Below are 19,695 nucleotides of genomic sequence, written 5' to 3' on the forward strand. Positions count from 1 at the left end.
TGGACTAAAGAACATATCCAACTCAACTCTTAACAGGTTAATGGAATTAAATCATTCATAGAGTGTGTGGAGATTAATCCGGCTCTTCAGAATTCACAAAGGCACTGGTCAAATTGATCCATGTTAAAAAAGACTTGTCGAAGTTGAGTTTAAAAGAATACTACACAATTTTTTTTCAATAGATGTTACTTACACTGTGTACTTTGTAGTGGTGGCCCAAAAAGAATTTGAATCTCGTGTTTTGTTGCAGAATAGAGAGAAGTAGTTTTGATATAGAGGCCAATAGTAACCAGTGCTGTACAATAGCAAATAATGTGAAAAATATCCATGGGGAAGAAGAAAAACAAACAAAAAACTCCTGTTGATTGTGTTGCATAGTCCATGTCATTTATCCAGCTGTATGCACAAAACATGCAAAAGGCAATTTTTTTTGCTAAAATATTATTAAATACTTACTTCCAGAATGATCAGCATACATAAAACACGAAACTAAAACTCCATGGAACTGCCATTTTAAAATGAAGACAAAACCAGTGAATGAGCGGGAGAGGAGTGCCTTCAATTTAAAATGTCATTCAAACAAGGTTTCAGCTTTTTGTTTGTGTATTCATTATTCTGGAATTAACCATTTAAATATACAGCATATTAACAAAAAACTGCATGCTTTGTTCATACAACTGGATAATTACATGCTAATTATGTTTTTATTTTTTCCATAGACATTTTTCACTTTGTTTACCATTGTACAAAATTGGGCACGATCAGCTTCTATTATATCAAAAATCTTCTCTCCTTTTTGAATGAAAACATTAGATTAAAAAGGTTTACTGTGCTGTCACTGCAAACTACATGGGGTAAGTGACGTATATCATTATTGTGTGGAGTTTTCCTTTAATAATCAAAACAAAATTGTGAAAGAGCTTCTTCAGACCAAAACTACTGGGTCATGGCCATTAAAACAGAAACCTTGACAGCTTTTAAAAATGTCCAGACGAGATAACAGGACAACTCATGTTACAAGGTTCTAAAAACAAGTTGTAAAGAGCTCCATAATGGGGAAAATTGTGCAGTGACAGATTTACAGCAATAAAGACCTGCAGCCAATATGGCTTTCCACAAACTGGTACAGGTACCAGTAGTCCACCTCTTTTGACTGTTAGTGGTAATGACATGTCTAAGATGGCTAGCACAAGAGAAGCAAGAATAAGCACACAATTCTGATGTATACAAAAATGTAAGTCATAAAAATATAAATTTGCAGTACCACTTTGGCATGTGGCCTTACCTTAACTGACATCCAGTTGTCTCAGTTCTTCAAAAAGTTATTTCCAGATATTTGAGCTCTGTTGTCTAATGGAAACAATTTCAATTATCATAAACATAGCATGTCATATATACTGATACTGTAAGCTCGTGGATAAAAAAAAAAGTGATTTTAATTTTTTTTTTAAATCATGAAACATACAAGGGAAACTTTTCCAACAGCACTGCAGCATAGTATAACACTAAAAGTCTCTTAATAATGAAAAAAACAAAATATTTTCAGTCACTAATACCATCGATTCATTTCACAATATAATTTTGCATTCATATTTTACAAAATAACCTAAAAATCTACAGGATTTCAGGCTTACTTTTTTACAACCATCACAAAGAAACAAAACTGGTCATTTCTGAAGTGGTTATTAAATGATGGCAGCTGTACATAGAAGGCTGTTTGTTATTGCTTACAATTGAACTAAAATCTTATTTGCCATTACAACATGAGATTCTTTTCCTCCAGTTCTTTTCACTCTGGGACACTAAATTCCAACAGAATATTTTAAAAGTATACTGTATATTACAACAGCAGATTCATCACACATGTATTAACACAGTGACAGTCCTTATTTAGCACTGCCAGCAAGCCAAAGGAGTGGAAGTCAAACTGAAGGCTAAAGGGAATGTTGGGCTTGGTCAGCTTTAGTCCACATTGGTTTGCCTGCTTCCCTACATACCTAGCAGATGGCAGGCATCATTCATAATAAACATGAAGATGGAGAGCTGCCATATGTGGATCCTTTTTTTTTTTTAATTTCCTAATTGCCACAAATAACCACACTCCAGTTTGTCCAACTGCCATTAGACCTCCACTCAACAACAAAACTAAATTAGTATATGTTAGCTAAAAAGGCCAGCAATTCAGCTGTAGTCGCCTTTTTAAGTGTTGCTCTGCACAAGTGCACATCCATACAGACACAGCACAGAGCTGCTTGGGAAAATGAACTGTTTGGAAAGATGGCTGAGGCATGGTGTTCTTCCACTGAGTTTACCTGTCTTTTTAAAATCATTATTTTTGCTATTAGATACAATTTACAAATGTTTATATCTATGAAACTGCCAAACTTCATTCATTCATTGAAAGTATTTAACTGCCAATATCTGCCAAGATATACTGTTGACCCTTCTTTGCCTCAGACTATACAGGAGTAACAGATATCCATATACTAGAACAAAATGTTATCCTACTGTCATTTGCAAAAAATTGTGGACAATAGTAAAAGTAAAATGCAACCTAAAATTGTATAATTGTGCATGGAGTTGTCGGAACAAAATGTCCACATTGACAAAGTAGAACAGTGAAGAAATCCAGCCTGATTTATGCAAGAAAATCTGAGTCTCATTGAACGGTAGTAAAGACACTTTATTAAAATGCATTGTCATTTCAATAAATATATACTTCAAATCTAAATTTGGCTTTACGTAAACTCAGTGCTAAGCACTATAAAGTAAATTCTTATCTAAATTTGCCATGTACAAATGAAGCATTAATTCAGAAACAATTCTCTTAACATGACAACAGAACAGTTTGATCCAAGTGAGCCTTTCATTTGCTCACCTAAAAACAGTACCTGAAAAGTTAAGGTCCATCTGCAATGCAGCCCTCAGTCTGATACACAAATATCTGATATAACAGGAATTTCCTAAAATGTGACAGTCAAAGATTTGGGAGTTGGAAGACCCCAAAACAAGCATCTCATAACCTCCATCCAATGTCTGAACCTACTACGCCAGTACAGAGTCTACCATAACAGCATCAAGCTCAAGGCAAGAACCCAGTTCTACTGGGCCAACTTCATATAACGCATTTAAAACATGAACAGAAAGTATCAGCAATCGTAATGAAGTCAATGCCAGCTAGCAGTGATTTATTCATCATTTCAGTATGCTCTATATCTTTAATTAATGCTGTTGATAAGATACCAAAGAACACAAATGTGCAAACTTTGCAACCTCCAATTCTGATTTGAGGCATGTAAAAAAGAACTTACTGCATAACAAGACTGTTTTTTAAAAGTCAATTTAAAGTCTATTTTCTGAAGGCACAACTTGCTTTGTTCAGACATGCAATAGTTGTTTCATAATTGTTAACTAACTACTAACTCTCTGCTCCTGCAAACAAATTGGTTTTTGCATTATATAAAAAAAATCTGGCATTCTAAAGTAATAGTTTGATATAAAACAATAATCCATAACACCACTTTATCATTTATCTGTTTTTACATGCAGTTGTCACTGCAGAATATTTTTCCATTGCTTCAGCTCAGCTAAAACAACTGCAAATTTTTTTTACACTTTATACATTTTGAACAACAAAACTATTCATGCACTTCTTTGGGTCCGATATAAACCTTTGCTTTGGCCTTGACATCAATAAAAGAAGCACAATATTTGATTGACAATAAAGATAGTAAAGGAACTGGGATATGAGCAGTACTGTTATTATTGGGCTGGTACTTGCTCAGTGCACTACAATTTTTAGACATGGAGGAATCTCATTATTAAACAGAAGTGAACACAATCCATTCTTCTGGAGTTGTGCATTATCTCTACATGCATATGTACTACATATGTTTGCATATTATCAAATCCTGCTTCTCAATATTATCATTAGATTATGGCTTTAAAATGGAAGGTCACACATTCTGATGAACTCAAGGCAGTGCAGTACACGCCATTCAATACTTTTTAGCTGCCTAATGTGTGCACATTTCATTTCACATTTTTAAAAAAACAGCAAACAATTACACTATTATTAGTATGTTTCTATGAATGTAATTACTTGAACACATACCAGTCAATCTTGTTAGCCTTGTGAGTGTGCCACGGGAAATTATGGCAATAAGCATTATGTTGCTACAGGAGTAAGGACACAAGAAATGTCCCATCTTTTCCACTAGAAGGTACGGCCAGTGGCAAATCTGTTCTAAGGATGTAATTGGTTCGCTGGGCACCACTGCATTGTACACTCTTAAATTACAGGAAGCAGCTGCTAACCCTGCCATATATAAAATGATAAGGAAATCTAAAGGAAATACAGTTCATAAATGGAAGATTGCCATCAGGGTTGGTTGTGTAATTTTAATCTACTGTTCATCATTACAACATATTCACTTGTATTTTATTTGATTAATTACAAAGAAGTCTAAATGCTAATGTTTTTCTCTAATGAAAGTGTTCAAACAGTTTTAAGATTTGGTTCCCTGGTCTTTGCCATTTAGATCCCTGTCGTTTCTAACACATTCTAATTGATTAGTTCTTAACTGAACTGAAAGTCCAAAAGTAAAGCTCTAGATATATTGTATTATTCTTCAGGTTGCAAACAGAAACTCGGAACACATTGCATGAGCATGTATCTGTGTCTGTTGGCCTTCTCTATTGATGACAAAGAGGGAGAAAAAACCCTACTGATCTAAATGGAGTTCTGACCTATAACCGAGTACTAATCATATACCACATTCAAACATTCGTCTTTGCAAGTCTCAGTCAGCCTGTTGAATTAATAATGGTGAACATACTGTCTGTCTAAATTAAACATGCTGCTTTCCTTTAAACAGTTTTACAACATACACATATTTGGCTGCAGTTCTCCAGCACTGCGATCAACCATCTCCAAGGACATAAACAATATCGTGAAAAGCCACTAAGTAAACCATTTAAAAATACTGATTATATAAAGAAAATGCATGGGTCAACTTCACAGCTTGAGACTCAGACACACACATTTTTTTAGCCATAAATCAGTTTAACTTTACTCTTACCTTCACAATTACAAATCCATTTTTTTTTATAATCTTTTATGTTCAAGAGCAGATGCCTTACCTCAGCTATGCTAGCAATTTGCAGGAGAAGGTTGTCTATAGTAGTGAGGTGTACAGAATCGCAGCGTTTTTAAAACACATTTAATCTAAGTAAGCTTGCTGGCAGGTCATGTATTGCAAGAAGAATGGTAGAAACACTTTGTCCAGCTATGAAATTATATTTTAGCAGCAAGCAAAATGATTTAATGATTGTAAATTTAGTGCTTTACTCCCAAGTTTACAATCTGTTGTTATACACTTAACATCCTGCTCAATAAAAGGATAGCCAGAGACCCACATTTAACGCACTAGATTTTTGTCTGTACATCTTTAAGACAATAAGCAGAAACCAGCCTACTCTTACATAAAATTATTGCGTGCTGCTATTCTAGTTGCAAGATTCTGGTAAAAGTGGACAAAGTGCTTAAGTCTTCTCAAATGTACATGCATTTGGTTCCTGTCATACATCAATAAACCTGCAGAAGCTTTTTTTTTTATTATTGACTATCACAATTTTACCTTCTATCGATCCAGGGTAGCTAAATAAAAATTATTAAAAATAAAAACTTTGTTTTCAGAGAAAGGCTTACTGCCCATATTCAGGAATGTTCACAAACTTGAAAAAAGACCTGAACAGATTTATAAGGAAGACAATCTGTCTGCACTCTTGTCAAAGTTAATTTTTAAGTTTTCTTCATAAGCGGGATTACAGAGGGCAAAATAAAAAACTGACCTGGGCATCCTAAGGAAAATTCTCATTGTAAAAGGCTACCAAGATACTTTTTCAGTCTGCTAATTTCTACTAGACAGTATACTGCATAAATCTAGTCAAGTAACTGTTTCAGTCCTAATCACATGGAAAACAACAACTGTTGCACCAAGATTCCATATTCATACAGTACAGGACCAGATTTTACTAGAGTAATCTGGCATATCTCAGCAGACACTAGAGGCGCTGGATAGATCCGCAGGTGGTTTAAAAATCACATTAGGCTGCTCTAGTGAAGTATATGGGAGAAAGCCATTTCTATGTCTTTATTGGGGTCCACCAGTTACACTGAAACTAGCCCAGCAAAATGGTATTGCAGTGTACACCAATATAATCCACATTCAGTCTGTGTAAATCTGATAAAAGGGTAGTTGAGTGCTTCAGTTGCTCTCAGTAGCAGCACACAGGTCAAAATAAGCAGCATGACGAGTATACAAACTGTTTGTTGTACTGGCTTGGCCAGAATGAGGAGTGAGAGATTGGTTTATCTGGTCCCTGGCAGCTGTTGGGGCCAGGTGTGTGTTCTCTCTCGGAAGTTATTGAAGGTGATGGGGCAATCTGGCTCGTTGAGTATGCCACCAATACCTGAAATGTTCCTGTATCCAGCTCTGGCTTTCCAGAAAGAAGTGCTTTCTACTGGGGATTTTGCTTACAATGGCAAAAGTCTAGTTGTATTCAGCAGCAGTGGGTTAAGATCCTCAGAGTGCACAGCACGATGTAGGGAAGGCTCAGAAGCACTGCGTTCAATTTTGGGGAGAGAGTCTTGAACATGTTCCATCCCTGCAAGTATCTAAAACAGGAAAAAAAAGGGCATGTGATCAATGTTATTGCACTTCATAATAAAATAAAGACAAATAAGTAAAAGTGGTGTATAAAACAAGCAATGCCTTTCTGAAACTTTTCTGAACATACTTTTGCACATTATGTATACAAGAACATGTTTACAAAAATGAGAACAATGAGACAACCCCCATAACAGGAAAGGTCCAACAGGTGAAGGCCACTGACATTTTTCCCTCCTTATCTTTTCTTACTGTTTTTTCACTAGTTCTGCATTTGGCAACTGTCATTGTCACTACTGGTAGCATGAGGTGACACCTGAACCCTACAGAGGTTGTACAGATAGTCCAACTTCTCCAGGATGGCACATCAATACGTGCCATTGTCAGAAGGTTTGCCTTGTCTCCCAGCACAGCTTCAATGGCATGGAGGAGATTCCAGAAGAAAGGCAGTTACTCTAAGGAATGCTGGACGGGGCCGTATAAGATCCTTAACCCATTAGCAGGACCGTTGTGTGCTCCTTTGGGCATGGAGGAGATTCCAGGAGAAAGGCAGTTACTCTAAGGAGTGCTGGACAAGGCCGTAGAAGATCCTTAACCCATCAGCAGGACTGTTATGTGCTCCTTTGGGCAAGGAGGAACAGGATGAGCACTGCCAGAGCCCTACAAAATGACCTCCAGCAGACCACTGGTGTAAATGTCTCCGATCAAACAATCAGAAATAAACTTGATGTCCTCTAGTGGGCCCTGTCCTCACTGCCCGGCACCATGAAGCTCGATTGGCATTTGCCATAGAATACCAGAATTGGCAGGTCCACCACTAGCGCCCTGTGTTTTTCACAGATTGAGAGCAGGTTCACCATGTCACCATGTGACAAACATGAAAGGGTCTGGAGAAGCCATGGAGAACATTATGCTGCCTGTAACATTGTTCAGCATGACCGGTTTTGGTGGTGGGTCAGTGATGGTCTGAGGCGACATATTCACGGTGGGACACACAAACCTCTACAAGCTAGACAACAACACCTAGACTGCCATTAGGTATTGGGATGAAATTCTTTGACCCATTGTCAGACCCTGTGCTGGCGCAGTGGGTCCTGGGTTCTTCCTGGTGCAAGACAATGCCAGGCCTCAAGTCGCGAGAGTATGCAGGCATTTCCTAAAGGATGAAGGAATTGATACCATTGACTGGCCTCCATGTTCACATGACCTAAATCTAATAGAAAACCCCTGGGACATTATGTTTCGGTCCATCCAACGCCACCAGGAAGCACCTCAGACTGTCCAGGAGCTCAGTGATGCCCTGGTCCAGATCTGGGAGGAGATCCCCCAGGACACCATCCATTGTCTCATTAGGAGCATGCCCAAATGTTGTCTGGCATGCATACACGCATGTGGGGGCCATACAAACTACCGAGTACGATTTTGAGTTGCTACAATGAAATTTCTTTAAAATGGAATAGCCTGCCGCATCACTTTTTCACTTTGATTTTTAGTGTCTTTGAATTCAGCCCTCTGTAGGTTTATAATTTTAATTTCCATTAAACAATGCTTCATCCTTTCATTCCTAACACATTACTCAGTCCCAGAATTATTTTTTTCCCCCCATTGAGATCTGATTCCGATGTGTTTTCAAAGTGTTACATTTAAAATATTGCTAAAAAAATTAAAGAAAATCTTGAGAAGAAACTATTGCTAAGAGATTTTTTCTAAGTCCCGTCATCCTCTCATCCATTTTCAACTACGCCTACGGTCCCTCTCACCTCTCATTTGTGTGAATGCTTTTGTCACACACAGTTCCTGCACTCTCAGCTCTTATAAATTTTTACTTTTTCCTCACTTTAAGTTCCCAATAAAAGACTTATTATGTCCAAATCTTATTGAAGAATTTCATCCCGAAGTGTTACCAACAGAGGAAAGGAGTACACAGGCAATCCTAGCACGAAGAAACAAAGAAGTCAAACGAATTAATGCAAAAATTTTCAATCGTTTACACGGCAAATTGGTTAAATACGTATCAATACACTATGCTGAAACAGTTGGTGATGATGGCGTGCAAGATGAAAACATCAACTTACAATATCCCGTAGAATATCAAAAACATTAATACCATCCGGTCTTCCACCGGCCGCATTACTGTTGAAAGAAGGATGTATCGTAATGTTATTGCGTAATTTATGTCTGAGTGATGGGCTATGCAATAGGACAAGATTAGTTGTTTTCAAAATTAGTCGTACAATTCTGACATGTAAAATTTTAACAGGCAACAAGAAAGGTAATGTAGTACATCTTCCGTGGATAACAGACACCAAAGGAGATCTTGATATGCCATTCGCATTAAAAAGTTTACAGTTTCCCATTAGAATAGCTTTTGCTATGACAATGAACAAAATTAAAAGGGACAAACATTCGAAAAAGTTGGTTTATTTATTAGAGAGAAAAAAAACGATATTTACTCACGGGCAGTTATTTGTTGCATTGTCATGATGTAAGTCCAAACACGTAATCAAAATTATTGACGAAATGTTTATTAAAATAATTGTTTTTGGTTAAGTTTTACATTAAAAGTGTAAGCTTAAAAAGTATTTGCATGTTAATGTCAAAGTCAAACAGAATGAAAACATATAACGCAACGAATACCTCTTAACATGAAACAACTTTCTTTCAATTTATTATGATTTACTACGGTTAGTTCTATTATGCATATGTAACAATCCCCATGAAAATAATCTGTTTAAATTGTACATCCGCTTCCCTATACACACGAGGCAGGTCTGCAAAGTAGCTAGCGCGTAGCACCCACCCAGGGGTTGGTGAGCGAAGCCATTTATAAATAAAACAAATGAACATATTAGCATATTTCAAGAACATCTGCCTTACAAATGCAGTATTCTGGGTTGGAATCCCACTCGCTTTTGTCACTGTGGAAATGTGTGTCTGTGTGAGGTTTCTTCCCACATCCCCAAAGATGTGCACGTTAGTGAATGTGGTAATACCAAACTGGCCCTGGTGTGTTTGTGTGCGTGTGTGTGAAATGAACCAGCAGCCTGTTTAGGGACATTTAATATCTTGGACCTACCGCTACCATGATGGGCTTCTGCTGCCCCATGCACCTGCCCTACGGGTTATAGATTATTTTAATGGGCGGTTATTACACTTTGTGTACATTAAATCATCTCACTCTGTCCTGATGATATCTTAATACTTGTCATTGGTTTGTAGCAATTAAATGTCCTACTTTTTCATACCTCTCCATTAGTTTTAGTTGCCCTGTCATTTAATGTATGTAAAAATGCATATGTGAGCATACAACTCAAAGCATATTAATTTACAGTGTGATAACCGTATAAGTTTGAACTGAGTATTTGTGACGACATACATTCGGTGACGTACATTCATTGAACTCCGCAACTGGCTAAAGTTGTTTCTCAATGAAATTTGCCAGCAAGCCGGAGCAGAGTATATTCAGCAACATACATTCATTGTACCCCGCAACCGGCTATAGTTGCTTCACAGAGCAATTTGCCAGCACACCAGAGCTGATCAGTCAGTGCCGTATATTCATTGAGCACTGCCGGCCCTGGCAGAACTGTAACACCACTGTCTCTGGGATTCAGCCGCTGCACTAGACGAGCCTGCAATCATCAGCGTTTATCTCTATGTGTTTGTGTGCAGCCAGTTTAAGCGGAGTTGGCTCAATGATTTAATGAAGTTCATCAATGGCCTCTGTTGCACCTTGAACATATAATAGATTGCTGCAGTAGTTTGTTTTTTTGTTTTTTTTTTTTTTAAAGTTTTTACAGTTCATTTGCAGTACGTAAAATTATCAGTTTTTTTGCAGTAATTGTGATGCTCTTTGCATGAAAAAAAATGTGTTCCATTAAAATTTCACATTTTCTTTGTGAATTGTGACGTTTACTTAAAAAGTGCAGCTAAAAAGAATTTGGCGTCCAGGGTTGCATTAACTGCAAATGTGGTGGTTAATTTCCCAATTCCAGTTAGTAAAGAAGTACAGCAAACTTGTCCATCAAACCTGTAACTACAGAATCAGATGAATTCAGCATGTTAGAATCTTATGAAGTCTAAGTATGCTTCTTTAACATACTATAGCTACTGTACATTATCCATAAGCTTCTGTATCTTCAAAATGGACTTAGGAAATTCAATGTGGCAATAAGAACTCAAAAGTATTTCTATGCAAAATGTGCATTTTATTAGCCACTATTTATTTCAGGATTATGGATGATCAGGATGTATGCTAACAGTGCTGGATGCAAGATGGACATAACTGTGCATATGTCAATTCATTCATATCCTCACACTCGCTTACAGAGGACCTATTTAGAGACAGCAAGTAATCTGATATGCACATCGTTGGCATATGGAAGGAACAGCAGCCTGGCCAGTAGGGGGAAAAAATCAAACATTCAGAAACAGAAAGAACATATAAATATCATTGTGCCACCCACTGTATCACATGTTTAGTTATAAAATAAATAAATAAATAAATTATACATACTTGTGGGAAAAGAGGCCTTTCTTCACGTTTAAATTTTAGGCAGTCGATGATAAGCCTCTTCATGGCTTTAGGGCAATTGCTGTAAACTTTACTGAGGTCAGGAGACAGATATCCCCGTCCTACCATAAAGATTATCTGAGAGAGAGAGAGAAAAAAAAAATCATGGTTATGCTAATGGAAAATTATACTAAATACTTATCAAAAAAGTTTTGACACTCACTTTGCAATAATTTAGTAAAACCAACTTCTAACCATAGTTCAACTGTATTTCTAGTTAACTAAACTATAACTACATACATATTCATTGAAAAAAACAGGTTACAGAATTAGGGCTTTCCAAAGAAAATTTGTTACATTTTTCACTTCACCTGGTCACGATTGTTAATGTTAGAGTAAGGCAGTGTTCCAGACATAAGCTCAAACAGGACAACTCCATAGCCATACACATCTGACTGAAATGTATACGGATTACTATCTTGCATACGAATCACTTCAGGTGCCTGGAAATGGAAAACAAACAGATAAAGACCAAGCCAGATAATTATAAAAATCATTTCTAGAGTATGATACTAGAGAAATAGAAAAGAGAATTAAAACAGAATAGCACCATTTAGCCTGTATTTCTAAGTAATGAGTCCTGATAGGATTAAACAAATTAGAGTGTACCATCCAGAGTATAGATCCACTAGGTTGCTCCACTTGCTGAGACCCACTCCATCGTGATTTGACGGTAGCCAGTCCAAAATCACCAATCTTTACCGTCCAGCCCTCATGCAGGAAGATGTCTAGTTTTTGTAAAGGAAAACATCAGAGAAAGATGCAAGAGCAAACATATTGCTGAAGACATGCAGCTCTGAAATCCTAGTGTCTATATAAATTATCACGCTAGCCTGATCTCTAAATTAACTTAACGGACTTTAGTTGGTATTTTAAACATATGCTTGGTCTCCAGAAAATACACTTATCTTACAGAAACTCCAACCATAATGGATTGCTAGCACACAAAAGTATTAAACTAGGAATGCATTTTAAAGGACTAAAAGAGGCATTAAATTGACCCCTTCAACCACACAAGCAAAACACTGAAACATTTTTTAAATTATTTATCACAGTTCCATATGCAAAATCTCCATATATTAAAAAGTTTAAATATAGAAAAAAATATTCTATTTTACCACTCACACACTTTCATTCAAATCTATCCCTGGGCTTACTTCTGTTCTAAATTCAATACTGTAATTCCTACTACAGGAATTTACTATACAACAGGTTATCATAATTGTCCCTGAAGTCTTGAGGCAGCAGATCTAACTCCTGCCTCACTACATTCATTCCCAATAGCTGTAATTATTAAAATAAAAATATGTCTGCACTATGCATTACATGGATAAATACACTTCAGTTGCATTGTTAGATCCTAAAACAGTTCTCATCAGTAATAAACTTTTAATTTACTTTAACTACTTCAGTAAATAAATTAAGTAATTTTGTGTTCTGTTTTTACATGTCAGTTTTATATTTTTTCTCTCACAAAGCCTTTATTAAAAAGGCATATATGAATATATACTGCTCAAAAAAATTAAAGGAACACTTTTTAATCAGAGTATAGCATCAAGTCAATGAAATTTCTGGGATATTGATTTGGTCAGTTAAGTAGCACAGGGGGTTGTTAATCAGTTTCAGCTGCTTTGCTGTTAATGAAATTAACAACAGGTGCACTAGAGGGGCAACAATGAGATGACCCCCAAAACAGGAATGGTTTAACAGGTGGAAGCCACTGACATTTTTCCCTCCTCATCTTTTCTGACTGTTTTTTTCACTAGTTTTGCATTTCGCTATGGTCAGTGTAACTACTGGTAGCATGAGGCGAAACCTGGACCCTACAGAGGTTGCACAGGAAATCCAACTTCTCCAGGATGGCACATCAAGGTGTGTCATTGCCGGAAGGTTTGCAGTGTCTCCCAGCACTGTCTCAAGGGCATGGAGGAGATTCCAGGAGACAGGCAGTTAGTCTAGGAGAACTGGACAGGACCATAGAAGGTCCTTAACCCATCAGCAGGACTGGTATCTGCTCCTTTGGACAAGGACAAACAGGATGAGCATTTCCAGAGCTCTACAAAATGACCTCCAGCAGGCCACTGGTATGGATGTCTCTGACCAAACAATCAGAAACAGACTTGAGGGTGGTCTGAGGGCCCAACGTCCTCTGGTGGACCCTGTGCTCACAACCCAGCGCAGTGGAGCTCAATCGGCATTTACCATAGAATACCAGAATTGTCAGGTCCACCAATGGCACCCTGTGTTTTTCACAGATGAGAGCAGGTTCACCCTGAGCACATGTGACAGACGTTGAATGGTCTGCAGAAGCCATGGCGAATGTTATGCTGTCTGTAACATCATTCGGCATGACCAGTTTGGTGGTGGGTCAGTGATGGTCTGGGGAGGCATATCCATGGAGGGATGCACAGACTTCTACAAGCTAGACAAAGACACCTTGACTGCCATTAGGTATCAGGATGAAATCCTTGGACCCATTGTCAGACCCTACGCTGGTGCAGTAGGTCCTGGTTTCCTCCTAATGCACGACAATGCCCGGCCTCATGTGGCAAGAGTATGCAGGCAGTACCTGGAGGATGAAGGAATTGAGACAATTGAATGGCCTTCACGATCCCCTGACTTAAACCCAATAGAACATCTGTGGGACATTATGTTTCAGTCCATTAGGCGCCGCCAGGTTGCTCCTCAGACTGTACAACAGCTCAGGGATGCCCTCATACAGATCTGGGAGGAAATGCCACAAGACACCATCTGTCGTCTCATTAGGAGCATGCCCCGACGTTGTCAAGCATGCATACAAGATCGTGGGGGCCACACAAGATACTGAAAAGCATTTTGAGTAGCAGAAATTAAGTTTTTGAAAAAATGGACTAGCCTGCCACATCTTCATTTCACTCTGATTTTAAGGTGTCTACACAATTGAGCCCTCTGTAGGCAGAAAACTTATTTCCATTAAAAGACTTGGCATCCTTTTGTTCCTAAGACATTGCCCTGTCGTTATTTGTATAGATATCCAACTTCATATTGAGATCTGATGTATCTAATGTGTTTCTTTAAAGTGTTCTTTTAATTTTTGTGAGCAGTGTATTATATATGATAAAGGTAAAATCATAATCTTGCAGAACTGTGCATTGTCTAAGTAACATTGTGGATGCCACAGTATTCAAGACAATATTGCTTGAGATTAGTCCTGGTGTGATGTATTGACTGTGGTTGTGGAAAGGATTTAGTTAGAACAGTGTTAGGTGAAAGTCTAGTGTTACAGTTATAGATGCCAGTTACCGTTTTTTTTTTTTTTTTAAACTTTTTTTCCCCATTTATTTTTTGGATCTTAGTTTTTAAAGGATGATTTCAGGATTTATGTACTGTTTTAATTATTTTAACACTTTCAGCATTGTTTGTAAGATCATGCCTACAATATCTAGTGCTATAAGAATGGAAAAACTCGTATACTGCTACAAGCTGTTGTCCCTGGAAATGAAATCTGACGTGTTATAATAATTTTACTATACTAACGGGCTTTGCCCCCTGCTCGCTTCACTTGCCAAACCCAAACCCGGCCTGCACTACACGCCAGCCACTTCATGTCACTGCCACTCGTGTTGTGATGAGGGGGGCTGAACACACCCCAAGAAGATGCGGTCGCTCCTCCGAAACCTTCTCTTAAATGGTGATACAATGGGAAAGAAATATATATTTTTTTTTTAATAAACCTCCTTGCTGCCGCTGCTGTTGTTGTTAAGCGCGGCACACTTCTGTCAAATCACCAATGTCCATATATTCGATCTCTTTTCACTTTTACCTTTTCATCAATATCGCATTGAATTTTGATTCCGTGTTTGGAATTACATCGTGACAATGCAACGTATAACTGCCCATGAGTGAATATTGTTTCTTTCTCTCTACAAAAAATGTGTCTGACAATAGCATTCACACAAATGAGAAATTATTTCTCTCGCAGGATTTCACTTTCACCAAACAACAAATCTTTTAATTCTCGCCTCTTCATTGGGAACACTATTTTTTTTTTCCCTTGATGGCAACACGAACTAGACGATCTACAAGTCTCCGACTTAGTTTAAATCCTAACAAGATATTTGATCTTTTTTCGCCGTTCCATTACTTCACCGAGTAATAATTTCCGCTAATGCGATCTTTACTATTTTTTTTTGAGACTTTCAAATTTTGTACTTCCATTATCACTAACCTGCTCTGCATGTGTACTGTGCCAATGTTTTTGAATTCTTTGAGATGTTCTGATTTGATTCTGTCTTATTTATGGCCCAGGGCATGGTTAAATCTCTTGGCACAAAGACTTGTCTCGCAGGACGTGAAAGTATCTTTCTGAGAAAATCATGTCTCATATCCTTCCAACCTTCCAAGATTTTTTTTTTTTCATAATAGAGAGAATAGCCCTAATAAAACCGTACTAAAACCATTGTGAAAGTCATCCTCTGCCCAATACAATTCCAATTCTTGGAAACTTAACCACCTTTGCGTTAGACCGGACTATCACTCTGGCAACGGTACAGGTTCATCTTGTATAAGCGTTAGTACCGAGCGTTACTTGGGCAACTGTGCAGGCGTGTCTTGTGTAAGCGGCAGACCAGAGTGTTACTCGGGCAATGATGTAGCTGCAGCTTCTCTTTGCTTCATAATGGCATCTCATAACAAACACCATTCATCATCAATGATGACAAAGTGAATCTGTCTTTAGACAGAGAAACTGAAATGGAAAGTGAAACCGCAAGTGATTCTAGGAATCTAAAAATGATGCTCTTTACGTTTTCTTAAGAAAAAATGTAACGCTAAGGAGGTTAAGTAGTCTCATCCCTGCCGTGCAGGGTCTCTGTTACATGAGTGGTTACAGCTGTAATTTACAGCAGCCTCTAGGATCTGAAACCCTAATGGTTTAATTAATTTTGTACAGGATGCTTTACACCAGGGGTGCCCAAAGCGTTGATCGCGTTGCATTAAAAAAATGTTTATTTTAAACGTTAGTCTATCATATATCCTCCCTATGGCATTTGCCACTTGATTGACATACAGGGCGGCCAGTCTGAGATCCCTTCTCTTCTAACACACTGGTCATCCTGCACTCACGATCAGACGCGCGACCTACTGCAAAACTCCAGCTGTGATCTAGTTAGCTTTCCAATTTATATCGACTAAAGAAGGGATTTAAAAAAAATGTTTGGAGAGGGTATGGGCTGGATGTGGAATTGGAAGAGGATTTTTTTCTCACAATGTTACAATCAGGGATTCCATTCCCAGGAATTCGGGAATCCCGCATGTCATTCCCGGGTATCCCGGGATGACACAGCGAACGGGCATCTCAAATGTGAACAGTTTTAGAACAACCGACACTTATTTTTAATAAAACTACTGCAGTATGTTGACACCAATAAAAGACTAACCTTATCTACAAGCAGTTCATGCTTTCATATAGGTACATGTATCTAGTTCAGGGGTGCCCAATGCGTCGATCGCGTTGCATTGAAAACATTTTTTTTTAACGTTAGTCTATCATATATCCTCCCTATGGCATTACATTTTTTTTTTTTTTAACGTTAGTCTATCATATATCCTCCCTATGGCATTTGCCACTTGATTAACATACAGGGCGGCCAGTCTGAGATCTCCTTTCTTCTAAGACACTGGTCATCCCGCACGCACGATCAAACGCGCGAGCTACTGCAAAACTCCGGCTGTGATCTAGTTAGCTTTCCAATTTATATCGACTAAAGGGTATGGGTTTTATGTGTAATTAGAAGAGGATTTTTTTTTTCTTTCACAATGTCACAATCGAAGTGCGTTTGTCTGATCTATCATTGCTATTCCAAAGAAGGAAAATATGGAAAGGCACTTTCCCAACTGTTCATAAAAACTAAGAAACTGACTTCCTTCCAAAAAGCGATCTGAGAAAGAGAAAAGAGAGGGAACTAAAATCGCAGTTAATCGGACAGCTGTCATTTTTCACTCGGCTGAATTGAAAAGCTCCTTGACTGCATTATTCGGCTCTACTTATTTATGCGAATCAGCCTTTTCTCACATGACGATTATTAAATCCAAATACTGTAGTGACCATAAAAGCACTGAATTGTTATTGTGCCATAAAGGTTATTCAGTTACACAAGGTATGACAACTGCTTTACAACATGCATGACAACAATGAGTTCTGCCATGATAAAAAACAAAAGACAATTCAACAAATTAAACTGGCACATTTAATTAGAAACCATTTAAACTGTTAGCATATCTATTAAATAAAAACAATATTTTTCTAAATGTTCTCCTAAAACCTAATATTTTTAGGATACTGTTTGATTTCAGATCTCGATGAATGATGTTTTTGGCGTGCAAATAACTAGAGGAAAAAAAAAAAGAAAAAACAGAACATTCATTTTTTTTAGTTTTTAGAGTGAACAGATTTACAAAAAAAGAAAAAAAAATTCACAGAGACACCCAAGATTTTTCATGCTTAACAAAAACAATAAAATTGAAAATCAGTTCAGTTCTCTGTGGATGCATCTTTTAATTTCACCTAGTTTTACAATTATTCTAACATTTAACTGAAACCATTGTTTAATTACAGTCATATGAAAAAGTCTGGGAACCCCTCTTAATTCTTTGGATTTTTGTTTATCATTGGCTGAGCTTTCAAAGTAGCAACTTCGTTTTAATATATGACATGCCTTATGGAAACAGTAGTATTTAAGCTGTGACATTAAGTTTATTGGATTAACAGAAAATATGCAATATGCATCATAACAAAATTAGACAGGTGTATAAATTTGGGCACCCCAACAGAGATATTACATCAATACTTAGTTGAGCCTCCTTTTGCAAATATAACAGCCTCCTGTAGCCTTTGATGAGTGTCTGGATTCTGGATGGAAGGTATTTTTGACCATTCTTCCATGCAAAATCTCTCCTATTCGGTTAAATTTGATGGCTGCCGAGCATGGACAGCCTGCTTCAAATCATCCCATAGATTATCGATGATATTCAAGTCAGGGAACTGTGACGGCCATTCCAGAGCATTGTACTTCTCCCCCTCTGCATGAATGACTTTGTAGATTTTGAACTGTGTTTTGGGTCATTGTCTTGCTGGAATATCCAAACCCTGCGTAACTTCAACTTTGTGAATGATGCTTGAACATTATCCTGAAGAATTTGTTGATACTGGGTTGAATTCATCCGGCACTTGACTTTAACAAGGGCCCCAGTCCCTGAACTAGCCACACAGCCCCAGAGCATGATGGAACCTCCACCAAATTTGACAGTAGGTAGCAGGTGTTTTTCTTGGAATTTGGTGTTCTTCTTCCGCAATGCAAAGCGCTTTTTCTTATGACCAAATAACTCAATTTTTGCCTCATCAATCCAAAATTAATCTGGCGTGTCTAAATGAGCATACAACAAGCAACTCTGTTTGTAGCGTGAGTGCAAAAAAGGCTTCTTTCTCATTATCCTGCCAAACAGATGTTCATTGTTTCAATTGCACTGAACCGAAGAACGATGTACAGATACACCATCTGCAGCAAGATGTTCTTGCAGGTCTTTGGAGATGATCTGTGGGTAATCTGTAACCATTCTTACAATCCTGTGCATATGCTGCTCCTGTATTTTTCTTGGCCTGCCAGACCTAGGTTTAACAGCAACTGTGCCTGTGGCTTTTCATGTCCTGATTACATCCCTTACAGTTGAAACTGACAGTTTAAACCTCCAAGATAGATTTTTGTAGCCTTCCCGTAAACCATGATCCTGAACAATCTTTGTATTAAGATCTTTTGAGAGTGGCTTTGAGGATCGCATGCTGTCACTCTTCACAGGAGAGTCAAAGGGAAGCACAACTTGCAATTGACCACCTTAAATACCTTTTCTCATGACTGGACACATCTGTCTATGAAGCTCAAGGCTTAACGAGCTAATCCAACCAATTTGGTATTGCAAGTAATCAGTATTAAGCAGTTACATGCATTCAAATCAGCAAAATTACAAGGGGACCCACATTTTTGCACAGCCAATTTTTCACATTTGATTTAATTTTACACAACTAAATACTACTTCACTAAAAATCTTTGTTCAGAAAACACCCCCGTACTCAGATGTTCATAGGAAATGAAAGACATACCACAGTTATTTTTTTTGTTGAAAGTAGAGTAAATTATTATGCAGGCCGAGAGGGGTTCCCAAACTTTTTCATATGACTGTAACTGGTTATTCTACTCTTACTATGAACTCAAAATGGTACAGCACTATGAGATTTACTGTATAAAAAAATGATAAAGATAATAGCAGGCATACCTGGTACTGCCTAGGATGTAATAAAGTACAGTTGAAAACTTATGGCCCCAAACCAAAATTTCAATGATTAAAGCCTTTGTGGGAAGCAACTTTGCATACCTGGGTCAAGCCACAAAATTGCACTTCCTAATAAATAGCAGGTGC

The 19,695-nt window shown here is 37.7% G+C and overlaps 1 protein-coding gene across 3 annotated transcripts in view; it reads right to left on the minus strand.

Moving 5' to 3' along the window:
- Positions 1 to 1,418: 1,418 nt before the first annotated feature.
- Positions 1,419 to 19,695, minus strand: part of araf (A-Raf proto-oncogene, serine/threonine kinase) — a 107,081-nt gene continuing 88,804 nt past the window's right edge. For all 3 annotated transcript variants that reach the window (XM_039775656.1, XM_039775658.1, XM_039775657.1), the window contains 5 exons: positions 17,565 to 17,611; positions 11,854 to 11,972; positions 11,556 to 11,687; positions 11,188 to 11,322; positions 1,419 to 6,679 (listed from right to left, as the gene is read on the minus strand). In XM_039775656.1, the coding sequence (XP_039631590.1) occupies positions 6,539 to 6,679; positions 11,188 to 11,322; positions 11,556 to 11,687; positions 11,854 to 11,972; positions 17,565 to 17,611 (574 nt within the window). In that variant the 3' untranslated portion in view covers positions 1,419 to 6,538. The remainder of the gene's footprint in view (positions 6,680 to 11,187; positions 11,323 to 11,555; positions 11,688 to 11,853; positions 11,973 to 17,564; positions 17,612 to 19,695) is intronic.

This window comes from Polypterus senegalus, chromosome 13 (genome assembly GCF_016835505.1).
Source record: "Polypterus senegalus isolate Bchr_013 chromosome 13, ASM1683550v1, whole genome shotgun sequence".
Classification (NCBI taxonomy): Eukaryota; Metazoa; Chordata; class Cladistia; order Polypteriformes; family Polypteridae; genus Polypterus; species Polypterus senegalus.